The sequence below is a fragment of the Panthera uncia genome (genome assembly GCF_023721935.1).
Source record: "Panthera uncia isolate 11264 chromosome C1 unlocalized genomic scaffold, Puncia_PCG_1.0 HiC_scaffold_4, whole genome shotgun sequence".
NCBI lineage: Eukaryota > Metazoa > Chordata > Mammalia > Carnivora > Felidae > Panthera > Panthera uncia.
In genome coordinates, this window is record NW_026057585.1 from 97,461,552 (window position 1) to 97,474,446 (window position 12,895).

Here is a 12,895-nt window from a genome sequence, read left to right on the forward strand (position 1 = left end):
CTGCAGTGCCACTGTGTCCTCCCAGATCTCTCTGCCCACCACCTCATCTCGGAGGCATGCTGAATTTTGTCATTACTGCCTTACTTTTCTTCATAGTTTTACCCATGTGTTTGTAGGGCATAAAGAATATAGAGAACAGCTTTGTATGTTTTTGAGATTTACACAAATATACCAATTTCTTCTGCGACTCGCTTGTATAGCTACCATTTGCTTATAATTTGTGTGTGTGTGCACAGTAATTCTCTGTTGTGTTCTATTTTATGTAAGTGTACCATGATTTATTTACCCATCCCCCTGTTGGTGGATACTGGGTTGTTTCCAGTTTTTTTCCCTAAGAAAAACTAGTGCCGTTAAGAGTTTAAATGCCCCAATCTTCAGCAGTTTCAGTGACTCGATGAAACACACTACCCTGGCAGCCGGCCACAGAGATACAGGACTGGGCATGAGTGAGCTACAGAGTTCACAGAATGCATGCTGACAAAGGGTGTGTTTAAAAATATCGAGCATTCCCTCTCTAAGGTTAGAGCACATGGTGTGGAGGAGAAGTGCTGCTGAAGAGCTGGCCTCATCCTACATCTCCAGCCACACCATGAAGCACTCTGGATGCTGTGTTACAGAGCTTATGGCTTATCCCAGAAAAGACTTCAGGAGAATTCACTCTGATTGTAGGTTACAAAATGCATTCAGATTGAAAAGAATTCCTTCCAAAAGTCTTCCTTTCTAAACCTCCGCTTTGTCCCCTCCTCCATCCCAAATTTCCATTAATGGACATGAAGTCATTCTTCGTACCAGTTGTGATGTACAGTATTCCATTTTGAAATGTACATGTGTGAATGAAAAAGCCTTTAAAAATGTACCATGTTAGTAATTAATGGCAGGGGCGGGGGAGGGGGGGAGACAGGGTCCCTTCCACCCCACTAAGATTTGGGTACTGAAAAACAAAGAAGACCCCAAGCAACGAAGACTGATAAATACATAAAGGAGACTGACCAAAGGGCCAGCTACAGACAGATTCCTGTGGTTAAAGGCAAAGCAAAAGTATTATAATTTAATACCTAAGGGACCATGTGAGAACCAGCTTTACCTACCCTCCTGTTTTCAGCAGGGAATTAATGCAGTTTCAAAGTCTTCAGATTTACCATAAATGTGAGCAGTTCAACTATTAATTTTCCCCCACTTTCCTTTTTAGGAGCAATTAGACACACACACACACACACACACACACACACACACACACACACATACACACACACACACAGCTTCCAAAGTGGGAAAACTTGGAATCTAACAGGATATTATTAAACAAAGCCATTTGTATGCACTTGGTCTCCAAAATGTCAAGGCAGTAACATTTATCTGTGCCATGGAAAATATTCCCTCTGAGACCAGAAAGTGCTCAAATAAAACTGCTACTACTCAGCTTTCAGATCTGGCACATTCCCTAAAGTACTCTTCACCCTCTTCTACTTTCTCATAAGAGACCTTATGGCAGGAACATTCCACTGCATTCCGTGTGCAATCAGCTATAATCCCTGTGAGCAACAGTCCAGGCCAGCTTGCCAGCACAGCAGTCTTTTAATGCAGCTAACACGTGTGGCTACAGCAAATTCATTTCATTTTTTTCAACAAAATGCAAGCTTTCTCCCATTCTTAAGCCCAACTTTTTTTTTTTTAAATAAGCCACTAATGCTTTCTAATGGAGCAAGTAGTTTGCTTAAAATCTCTCACATAAAAATTACGTGGATCACATTTTAGCCAAACTACTAAGAAACTGCCATAGAAACCTGAAAACAGAAATAGCAAACAGTAACAGAAAACTGAAACCACCAAAAATCCTGGAGGAAAAGTCTCACTCAATTAATTAGTTTTCCAAGAACAAACACCTTTCAAAGGAACCAAAATTACCCCAAAACTGCTAAGCCACAGCAAAGTAAGTATTTAGCTAGAAAACCAACTCTAATTCTCCCAAGGCTGATTCACCAAATGAGGATTTCTGCCTCAGTAGACTAATGTTAACTTCAAAGTCACAAACTTCTCCTGCTGCGTGCAGAGAGGCACGTGTCATCGCCAGAAGAGGGTCAGGAATACCATACGTGGTTACAACACTATTAAATTCTAATACCCTGCAAGTTTGAAATTTTCCCTGAACATGCTGGGTGTTTAGTTTAAATCTCACTTACTCCACAAGGTCCAGTTGAAATGCCCCATCATCTACGTACCTTACATGTGCCCTTTGCCAAACTCGCATCTGCACGTTTTAAAACCCCTACTTATGGCAATTATCACTTTGATCACTTTGACTTTGTACTGAGCTTCTTTCGGTATGTCTTGTGTCTTCCACCACAAACTTTTGGAGACTCTTTAGGGACAAGATCCTACGTATGGTACATACAACTCTGCTTCCTGCAGACTCACATTATAGCAAACTCTCAAAAGAGGAAGGAAAAGAAAGGGTAAGGCAGAGCAGAGCCACTCAGTTTGCTGCGTACCACGGTTTTGAACCGAGTATGATGGAAAACCCTTTGGCAGTTCAGCACTGTGCTTAACATGGTCCATAGGCTGGTTGTCACGTGACCGGTACAATGTTCCCAGGCCTATCATAACCAAATTATTACTTTTAATAAAAACCATTTCTTCATTACTATTTTGTCAAAAGATACCTCAATATAGTCAATAATTCTGGAGAGATTTTTGTGGGAGATAAGCAAGAATGAGTGAATAGAACTTAGATCCTCACAAACTATAAAATTTACGGTCCTATCCTCAAAAGGTGCACCACCAGAGATCTTATTTTCTCCTCAGTTTGCTACCTACTACAAGTGAAAACATGGCACATTCTCCAGCCAGAGTGAATATCGTATTCGGACAATTTTATTTTTCCCCTAAACTGACAGTATTTTCTATACAATCAAAATAAAAAGGTCAAAAAGAGAGTTATATATCTTAGAAACAATGAGCTCGAACACTCATATTTTATTACCCATTAATAATTTCTTAGTGAGCTTTTAATCCTTATGATCAAAAAAATAGCAAAGTCCGAAAAATCTAGCAGACCCAGATCTACTTCTCAAACTATCCAGAACTACAGAAAATCCTTTTCATTTTACAACATACTCTTAATAGTTTTATTCTCCTAGATAGTCAATTGAGCACTTTTCTTGATATTCTATTTAGTACTCAGCATACCCATTATACATATAGTAGATACCTACTAATACATAAAACTTTGTTAACTTATACAGATATTTTTTCATGTTTAAATCTCAAAGGAAACAACTTTTACAAATGAGCTATATTATTCAGGTATTTAAAACATACACTGCTGGGGGAAGGGGTGAGAAAATAAACAAAACACTAATCAGTGAAGACTGAAATATAAGCTACTATTGTACCTTATCACTAATTAAAAGGGTAAAAAGCTATCTTAGAAAAAGATGCTGTTTGCACTCTCTCTGGAAGGAAAGGAAACACAAGTTGCTTCTAGGGAGGGGAACTGGTTGACTACATGATGGGTCAGAGGAAGTGTTTACACTTGTATATTCTTTGTACCTTGTGAATTTTATACCATGTGAATGAATGTTTTATGGAGTCACAAAAATAAAAAACTCGGGAGAAATTAATACAATGCTATTTGACTTTGACAATGAATATAAACTTACAACCAATCTATAAAATGAATTGTCATCAAGAAAAAAAAAAACCATGAGTATCATTCTTTATACTAATAAAACGTTTCCATTTATTTTTGTTATATAATTAATTGATTTTTGTATTTCATGAATATGGCCTTCTAATACTCATGTTCTTTCTTTTTTTTTAAAGTTTATTATTTATTTATTTGGGGAGGGAGAGAGACTGAGCATGTGCACAAGAGGGGGAGGGGCAGAGAGACTCCCAAGCAGGCTCCGAGCTATCAGCACAGAGCCCAAGGAGGACCTTTATCTCTTGAACCATGAGAGCAGGACCTGAGCTGAAATCAAGAGTTGGATGCTTAATTGACTGAGCCACCTAGCTGTCCCTAATACTAATTTTCTACTTAAAAGTTTGTAGTAAGATTTTTAGGGTGCCTGGGTGGCTCAGTCAGTTAAGCATCCGACTCTTGATTTCAGCTCAGGATGTGATCTCATAGTTGGTGGGATGGGCCCCACCTTGGGCTCTGCACTAACAGTGCAAAGCCTGCTTGGGATTCTCTCTCTCCCTCTCTCTCTCTGCCATTCCTTTGCTCATGCACTTTCTCTCAAAATAAATAAATGTAAAAAAAAATGGTTAATAATAAAAAAATTTAACACTCTTAAAAAAAAAAAAAAAAAAAAAGAAAGAAAGTAGCAACAGACACTGGGGACACTGGGGATTTCTCCTGATAGTTCAGTATGTAAAACATATCACAGAGAAAAGTAGTTCTTTTTAGGATCAATTCTGGCTCCTGACCCAGGATTTCCTAAAGCCCACCTTCTAAAAGAACTAAATGATTATACCAGCATTTTCAGAGGCAACACCAACAGCCAAAAATGCCTCCAAACTAAGTTACAATTAAATACATTTTTCAGAGAGAAACAAGAGCTCAATAATCAGGATTCAGTATGTTCACTTCAGCAGCACATATACTAAAACTAAACTGATACAAATTAGTATGGCCTCTGTGCAAAGATTTATATATTGTGTAGAACTTAATTCTTTTTTTTTAATTTTTTTTCAATGTTTATTTATTTTTGAGAGCCAGAGAGAGCCAGAGCATAAGCAAGGGAGGGGCAGACAGAGAGGGAGACACAGAATTCGAAGCAGGCTCCAGGCTCTGAGCTGTCAGCACAGAGCCTGACGCGGGCTCAAACTCACAAACTGCGAGATCATGACCTGAGCTGAAGTCGGATGCTGAACCGACTGAGCCACCCAGGTGCCCCTATATATTGTGTAGAACTTAATTCTTAAAATGAAGCATGAATAATACCATAGCTTAAATGAGTGGCATTTAGAACATAAACACGTGTTCTCTAGTTCAGTTATAAATCTAGCTCAAATTTTAAGAAAGGAGCAAATCATCAATATTGACCTTTTTTTAAAAAACTTGAAATATAATTTACATACCCTACAAAGTTCACCCATTTAAAGTGTACAATTCAGTAGTAAATTTTGCATCTTTTTCTTTTACAATTACTCATAGGATATAATTCATACTCTAGCATCTTTTAAAAATATCTAATAAAAAGGGCAAACTCATAGTAACAGAGAACAGAGGCTAGGGATGGGGTCAAAGGTGAGATATTCATTAAAAAATACATACTTTTAGTCATGAAATGAATAAGTTCTAGAGACTTAATGTGCAGCATAGTGACTATAGTTCATAATAATGTACTGTATACTTAAAATTTGCTGAGAAGTAGATCTCAAGTGTTTTCACCACACACACACACACACACAAAGGTAATTATGAGAGGTGATAGATACGTTAATTACTTTGGACTGTGGTAATCATTTTGCAATGTATGCATATATCAAAACATCACGTTGTACACCTTAAATATATAATTTTATTCCCCACTGGTAGAATTCTCTACAGAGAACATTGGCAAATGGCCCACACATAGAGGAGATCAGAATGGTTTCCCCAACAACTAGGCATTAACTTGTGTGTCCGGAAGAACTATGATTCTGCTTTATCACAAAGTTATAGGTTTCAAGACAGTAGAACCTACCAGTATTTTGAGTAATAATTTGCCTACAGATCCATATCAATTAATTATTAATCCAAGTACAAAATAAACCAGCTTAAGTCATTTTTCACCTAAGCAATTATATATAAAGAAGTTCAAAAGTAACGACTTCAATTTCAATAATAGATAATTTTATTTGTAAAAAAATTATAAGCAAATGATTACTGATAATTTTAGTAATAAATTTGTGAGTTTATTACCAATTGTAGCTATATCTGTTGTTCAACTCAAAGAATCACTGTAAGGAAGGAGAGTAAGTTTTAAGACCATCTTGGCAAGGTCAAGTGCCATTTAAAATGAAGAAAGAAAAATAATCTTAGAGCCTTAATAGGTACATTTCACATCATGGTTAAGTATAAATCACTGCTAACACCTTTATTATCATTAAGTTTCAACTTAAGGGGCGCCTGAGTAGCTCAGTTGGTTGAGCGATTGACTTCAGCTCAGGTCACGATCTCATGGTTCATGGGTTCGAGCCCCATGTCAGACTCTGTGCTGACAGCTTGGAGCCTGGAGCCTGCTTCCAATTCTGTGTCTTCCTCTCTCTCTGTCCCTCCCCTGCTTGCGCTCTCTCTCTCTCTCAAAAATAAGATTAAAAATATACTTTAACTTAATAACTCTGGCTAAATTAGTTACATTTTCCAGGGATTTCTCAATTGTAAAGAACAAAAGAAATAGTCCATATTTAAGTATACGAAAGCAAAAATCACAGGGCGAAGCACTTAGTGGATCATTCAGAATAGCAAAGTCCAAAGTGTTAATACCCAAATGTTCATTTATTCTGTTCACATTAAGAAGGGAAAAGAGAAAGGATAGGAAGGTGAGATATAATTGATAGAACACAACATGTACTCACTGGTCGAGTTGCCTTGCATCTGAATGATGCACTTGGACTCTTTGCTGGTCTCTCGAGAATTGAAGGGCCGAACCCGCACAGCCACCTTCACTGAGGCTCCCGACATTCTGATGGTCTTGTTATATATATGCAGTCCAGAAATAAAGTATCAAATCTTCTTTTGAAGTTATGTGCAAGTTTCCTTCAAAAAGAAAATAATTCCACACAGGTAGTCAGAATCAAAGGAAGCATGGGCTAACGTGAGCCTAAGGGCCACTCTTGTACATCTTGGTACTATTTTTTTTTTAATTTATGTTTATTTACATTTGAGGGGGGGCAGCGGCAGAGAGAGAGGGAGACACAGAATCCAAAGCAGGCTCAGAGCCTGACGTGGGGCTCAAACTCATGGACCGTGAGATCATGGCCTGAGCCAAAGTCAGAAGCTCAACTGACTGAGTCACCCAGGCGCCCAATCTTTGTACTATTTCTATTTCCATTTCTAAAAACCTCATCCCTTTTCATCCTATAGATCTTATATGCTCAAAATTTTCCAAAATAGAAAATTAAACACCTAAGTTTATTTTCCTATTCAACTATCTCTTTCTCATACCTAAAAAGTCCCTAAACTTAATAATAAAAAATACATAACTACAAAAAAACAGGCATCTTTCTTGCTCTCTGTTTTTCTGGATCTTCAGTAATGTATGAAAAACACAAATGTTTATCTGTTAAAGAGAGTTCCTTACACAAGTAACTTCCCATCTGCAAAACCACTTATTATCTTCCTTTAAAGAAACGCTCTGAACTTCCTATACACTAATTACACTGTGAAACATTCAGTTACATGATATACAATTAAACAGCAAAGGATAACGATAAGCTCTGGCCAGCTCTTTCAACTTCTAAGTATCTCGGGATTCCTTTAATTTTCACGTGTATCTCATTTGACCCTTACAACCATCCTGTACAATAAGCAGAGAAGTTTCCAAGAGACCTAGGTTCTACCCTCTAATATGCTAGTGACTCATGGTAAAATCAAATCACTACATTTCACTACTGAATGAAGCCATAGGAAAAAATGTGGACATTTTTCAGAGGCATAGTTTCCCTCCCAACAGAACAAAACAAACATTATTCTGTGAAAAGAACCCACGTAAGTAATTTCCACAAGAAACAACAGATCTCAATCTGTACTCTATCCATTATATAAATGTCCTTGAGAAGAACCAAACAAAAGAAAAAACTAAAATAAAAACACATTTAAGTCCAATTATCGGGGAACCCCAAGAAACCTTCAATCTAATTTTTCCCACATAATTAAGTAGAGATTAGGAATCCTAAACTACAGCTTTACAACTGCTAAGGCTTTCCAATAAGAAAAGGCAAAAATCAATTAATCAAAACAAAACAAAATAAAACCAAAAAGCCACTCTCTACCCTAGCATTACCCTATCTTCTTTTCTTAGCAGAAATGTGAAATTCCTGTGCTTTGGAACATGCTTATTGCCCGTCTCTCTCAACTCTGTCCAAATGCTCAGAGATCTCATTTGCCACCACTTAGACCACTGCCTGATAAAAGAGCTCGGTTTGTCGAAGGAGTGAATTAATGAATTGCAGTTGACCCTTGAACAAATGGGTTTGAAATGTGCAGGCCCACTTGCGCATGAATTTTTTTCCACAAATACAGTAGAACATTATAAATATATTTTCTCATGGGGCACCTGGGTGGCTTAGTCAGTTAAGTGTCTGACTCTTGATTTTGGCTCAGGTCATGATCTCACGGTTTGTGAGCTTTTTTTTTTTTTTTAAGTTTTTTAAAGTTTATTTATTTATTTTTGAGAGGGAGACAGAGTGAGCAGAGGGGAAGAGGGAGAGAGAGAATCCCAAGCAGGCTCCATGCTCACAGTGCAAAGCCCAATGTGGGTCTCAAACTCATCTATGGTTTTTGAGTTTGAGTCCCGCATCGGGCTCAGCACTGACAGCAAAGAGCCTGTTTGGGATCCTCTCCCTCCCCCTCTCTGCCCTCCCCTGCTCGTGCTCCCTTGCTCTCTCTCTCTGTCTCTCTCTCAAAATAAATAAAGAAACATTAAAAAATGTTTAATGTATTTTTTCTCATAATTTTCTTAACATTTTTTCTCTTTATCGTAAGAATATAGTATATAACACATGTAACATACAATATACGTGTTAATCGACTTTATGTTATCAGTAAGGCTTCTGGTTGACAGTGGGCTGTTAGCAGTTAAATTTGGGGGAGTCAAAAGTTCTGTGTGGATTTTCCACTACGTGTGGGGGGAGGGCACTGCTAACCCCCCACCTTGTTCAAGGGTTAACTGAGAATTATCTGTTCAAGTCCTCTGCCTGGTTTTGTTTCACATAATTACAATATTTATTGATATTAATCCTTTTCATATTTGCTGGAATGTTCTTCCAGTCTGTTTCCTATTTTATTTAACATTCAACAGATGGTTCTTGTTTAATATATCAAACATTTATTGTAATGACATCAAATAAAAACTTAAAGTTATTTGCCCTCCCAGTCAATATAGCATCACCTATAGTCACTAGCTGAGGACTTTGCCAAAAGAGAGTTAATGAAGCATTCAGAAAAAGAAAGACATGGAACACACTTTAACCCCCACACAAGAGTTCACAGTGATTTACAGCCACCGTCTGAACACTCAACATGCTCCATTATCTTCTCCCCCAAACTCGCAATCTCTGCCCATCTTCCCGCTTCTATCTGACCCCATATCATAACTCTTGGAGTCATCTTTGTTTCTTTTTCTTTGAATCCTTTTATTAGTATTAAAATTATTAATGATATGCTATATAAAAATTTTTAAGTTTATTTATTTATTTTGAGGGGGAAGAAGGGCAGAGAGAGAAGGAGGGAGAGAGACTCCCAAGCAGGCTCTGTGCTGGCAGTGTGAAGCCCAACGTGGGGCTCGAATTCACCAACCATGAGATCATGACCTGAGCCGAGATCAAGAGTCAGATGCCTAACTGACTGAGCCACCCAGGCGCCCCTATGAACTTTTAAAACATAAATTTGCAGGGTACCCGTGTGGCTCAGTTGGTTAAGCATCCAACTTTGGTTCAGGTCATTATCTCGCAGTTCGTGAGTTCAAGCCCCGCGTCGGGCTCTGTGCTGACAGCTCAGAGGCTGGAGCCTGCTTCTGATTCTGTGTCTCCCCCTCTCTCTGCCCCTCCTCTGCTTGTGCTCTGTCTCTCTCTCTCTCTCAAAAATAAACATTAAAAAAAAAACAAACACATAAATTTTCTATCACTTCCTTCCTCTCGTTCTCATTGCCATCACCCCTAACCCACTGCCACTGCCTAACCCTAGTCCTCACTACCTCATGCCTACCATACCGGTAATAGTGGAACTAATCTTAGACCTTTTCATTTTAATCCAACAGTCCTTCCACAGCCTTGCACAAAACTGAATCACACAGGGGTCTTTTGAAAAACAAATGAGCCTGGTATTCAACAGTCTTGAAAAAGGCCCCAGGTACGGAGTTTTTGTTTTCATTTTTCAAAGATTATGTTGCAAATCTCCAGCTGAGAACCCTGCAGCACGCAACTGCTTAACCTTGCTGCAATATTAACCTTTCTAAAGCATGACTGTCCATTTCACTTCCAAACTCAAGAATCTTCTCTTATTCCCAGTGCTTACAATACCAAGACCAAAGTCAAGGTACTCTGTGTTCTAGTCCCACACACATGCTCTTTCACACTTGTGAACAATTTCTCCCCTACAATTTTAATTTTTCTCCTATTTGATGCCCAGCTCCTGTCTTACTTCTTCCAAAATGACTATCCAAACATTGCAGGAATCACTGGTATTTCCAACAGCACTTACAGCCCCAAACACATTATGAGAACCCTGCTATCATTCTATGTGACTGCATTCTATCTTGTATTGTTCTTTAATAGATTCCCAAAGTGAAACTCCTATTGCTTCAAAAAAACTCTTTGAACTCAGGCTTCTTGAAAAAATGGCTAATTCCAAGTCTGGTCAAGAAATTTCAAGATGATCCTGGGACATTTAATGTGATCACAAGCAGGAAGCCTATCAAAGATGAACAGAGTCAAGGCAAAAGCACACCAGAGCCAATTCAAAGGCACTCCCCAAGATGGAATACTTAAAGCATTAAAATGCATTCATGAAAACCACAAGTGGACTGAAAAACATCAAATATATAAATTCACGAGTTGAGGGGCACTAGGGTGGCTCAGTCAGTCAGTTAAGCGTCCAGCTTCGGCTCAGGTCATGATCTCACAGCCCAGAGCCGACCACCCAGCCTGGAGCCTGCTTCGGATTCTGGGTCTCCGTTCATGCTCTGTCTCTGTCTCTCTCTCAAAAATAAAATAAAACATTTAAAAATAAACAAATTCATGAGTTCATAATGATACTTAAAAAAGAAAAAAAAACTCATTCTTAAAACTGGCAAATAAAATAATTCATACACCTAGCCTGTATATCCTGTATAAACTATAGTCCACGACAGCCAAATGGTTGGTGAGGGCTAGCTCTTCTCACACACACACAAAAAAGTCCAGCTAATAAACGCAGAAGAGGTGACAGAATTGGAATGTCACCATGTTTCCAACCCTACTGATATAAAAGCTCTCTGCAACAACAGTCACTAGCCACACACACACACACACACACACACACACACACACACAAAAGCCATAGATGAAAAAAGGTTGGTTGATGTGGGAACATTTTTCTTTTATTTATTTTAAAGGAGAGAGCATGAGTGTGCACAGGGGAGAGGCAGACAGAGGGAGAGGGAGGGAGAGAGAGGGAAAGAAAGAGAGAGAGAAAGAGAGAGAGAGAAGGAAGAGAGAGAATCCCAAGCAGCCTCTGTGCCATCAGTGCAGAGCCCGACATGGGGTTCAATCTCACGAACCCTGAGATCATGACCTAAGCCAAAATCAAGAGTCAGATGCTTAACCAACTGAGCCCCGCAGGCGCCCCAATGTGGACACGCTGTATTGCTTGGATTAGGCTGACGCTATCTGAACCAAATAATCAGTCCTAGTGTCACTAAAGGGGGGACACCTGGGTGGTCTATGCTTCCATGCATGCTATACACAGCACCACCTAGTACGTATTCTTATCCCACCCCCTTTAAAAAACAAAACAAAACAAAACAAGAGATGAAGCCTCAGCTCTAACCACCTAGGAGAGCAAATAAAAAATGTAAATGACACCTAAAAGATACAATCAGCGAAAACCAGAACATAGAAAAATCTACACGTCAAGTCACCCAGTATCTTCCGATAAATAACATGCAGAGGTAATAAAAGGAACTTGTGTTAGTTATAAGATAAGTGCGATGATTTTTTTAATCAAGAAAATCTGCAAACACACATTTCTTAGATAATCATAATAGCCTGAACATAGACTCAGTATCTGATGATGTTAAGAAATTTATTAGGGGAAGATACAAGAAACAGGTTTGCCAAAATGTCCACCATTACTGAATACTGTCGATATTTCAATTAAAAAAACAAAACTTCCTTCTTTTGTATTCTACCCAAAGCCTACCAAGTACCGAATGCTGCCGACTGATTTACAGACAACAAAGAATGAATCTCCTTGTGCGGATTTAGATATAAAGAGCTATGGATTTGTCACTAGGAACCGAAATACTAACGTCTCTAATATCTGCTTATTTCTCCCGTCCATCGAATCAACTGCCAAATCACATAGCTTTTACCTAGAAAATCTCTCCATTTCCACCACTACCATCCCTTTTAGATTTTCGATATTTCTCACCCAAGATGGTTCACTTTCGCCACCTTCTCTCTTTCTTCCTTCCACCCCCATTCGACTACCCAATACTGCCACTTTCATCTACTCCATCCATAACCAAGCAACACGGCCAAACTGGCCTTCCTGAAGCACAGGTCTGTTCATATCAGCGTCCACTTAAAAATCCTCAAAGCGTCCCCACTGTCTACCAAACAACGGCTGAACTTCCCACACTGCATTCAATGTGTTCTGCGACATAAACCACCTACTTTTACAAACCCACAAAACACTGCCTTCCATCCACATTCCTTAACAACCACTCACCAGAGGGCTTCCTGAAAGTATCTCATGTTTTTCTGTGCCAGTGCCTTTGCTCCAACGTTCCTTCTACCCACTGTGACCTTCTTCCTCTACCAATCCAATTTATTCTTCTAGGATCTTCTTCTATGCCACCTATCTCTAAAGCCTTCACAGAATCTCCCTACCTCCCAAACCAAATGCTAATGCTTCTCCATTTAATACTACTCAAGTCACTGGCCTTACCTAGGGCAAGTAAGTTATTTACTTTTCTTATCTCTACTG

The 12,895-nt window shown here is 38.8% G+C and overlaps 1 protein-coding gene across 7 annotated transcripts in view; it reads right to left on the reverse strand.

The window, feature by feature from the left end:
• Nucleotides 1-12,895, reverse strand: part of KIF1B (kinesin family member 1B) — a 151,126-nt gene that overhangs the window by 127,830 nt on the left and 10,401 nt on the right. For all 7 annotated transcript variants that reach the window (XM_049618126.1, XM_049618127.1, XM_049618131.1 and 4 more), the window contains one exon: nucleotides 6,565-6,745. In XM_049618126.1, coding sequence (XP_049474083.1) covers nucleotides 6,565-6,670 — 106 coding nt within the window. In that variant the 5' untranslated portion in view covers nucleotides 6,671-6,745. The remainder of the gene's footprint in view (nucleotides 1-6,564; nucleotides 6,746-12,895) is intronic.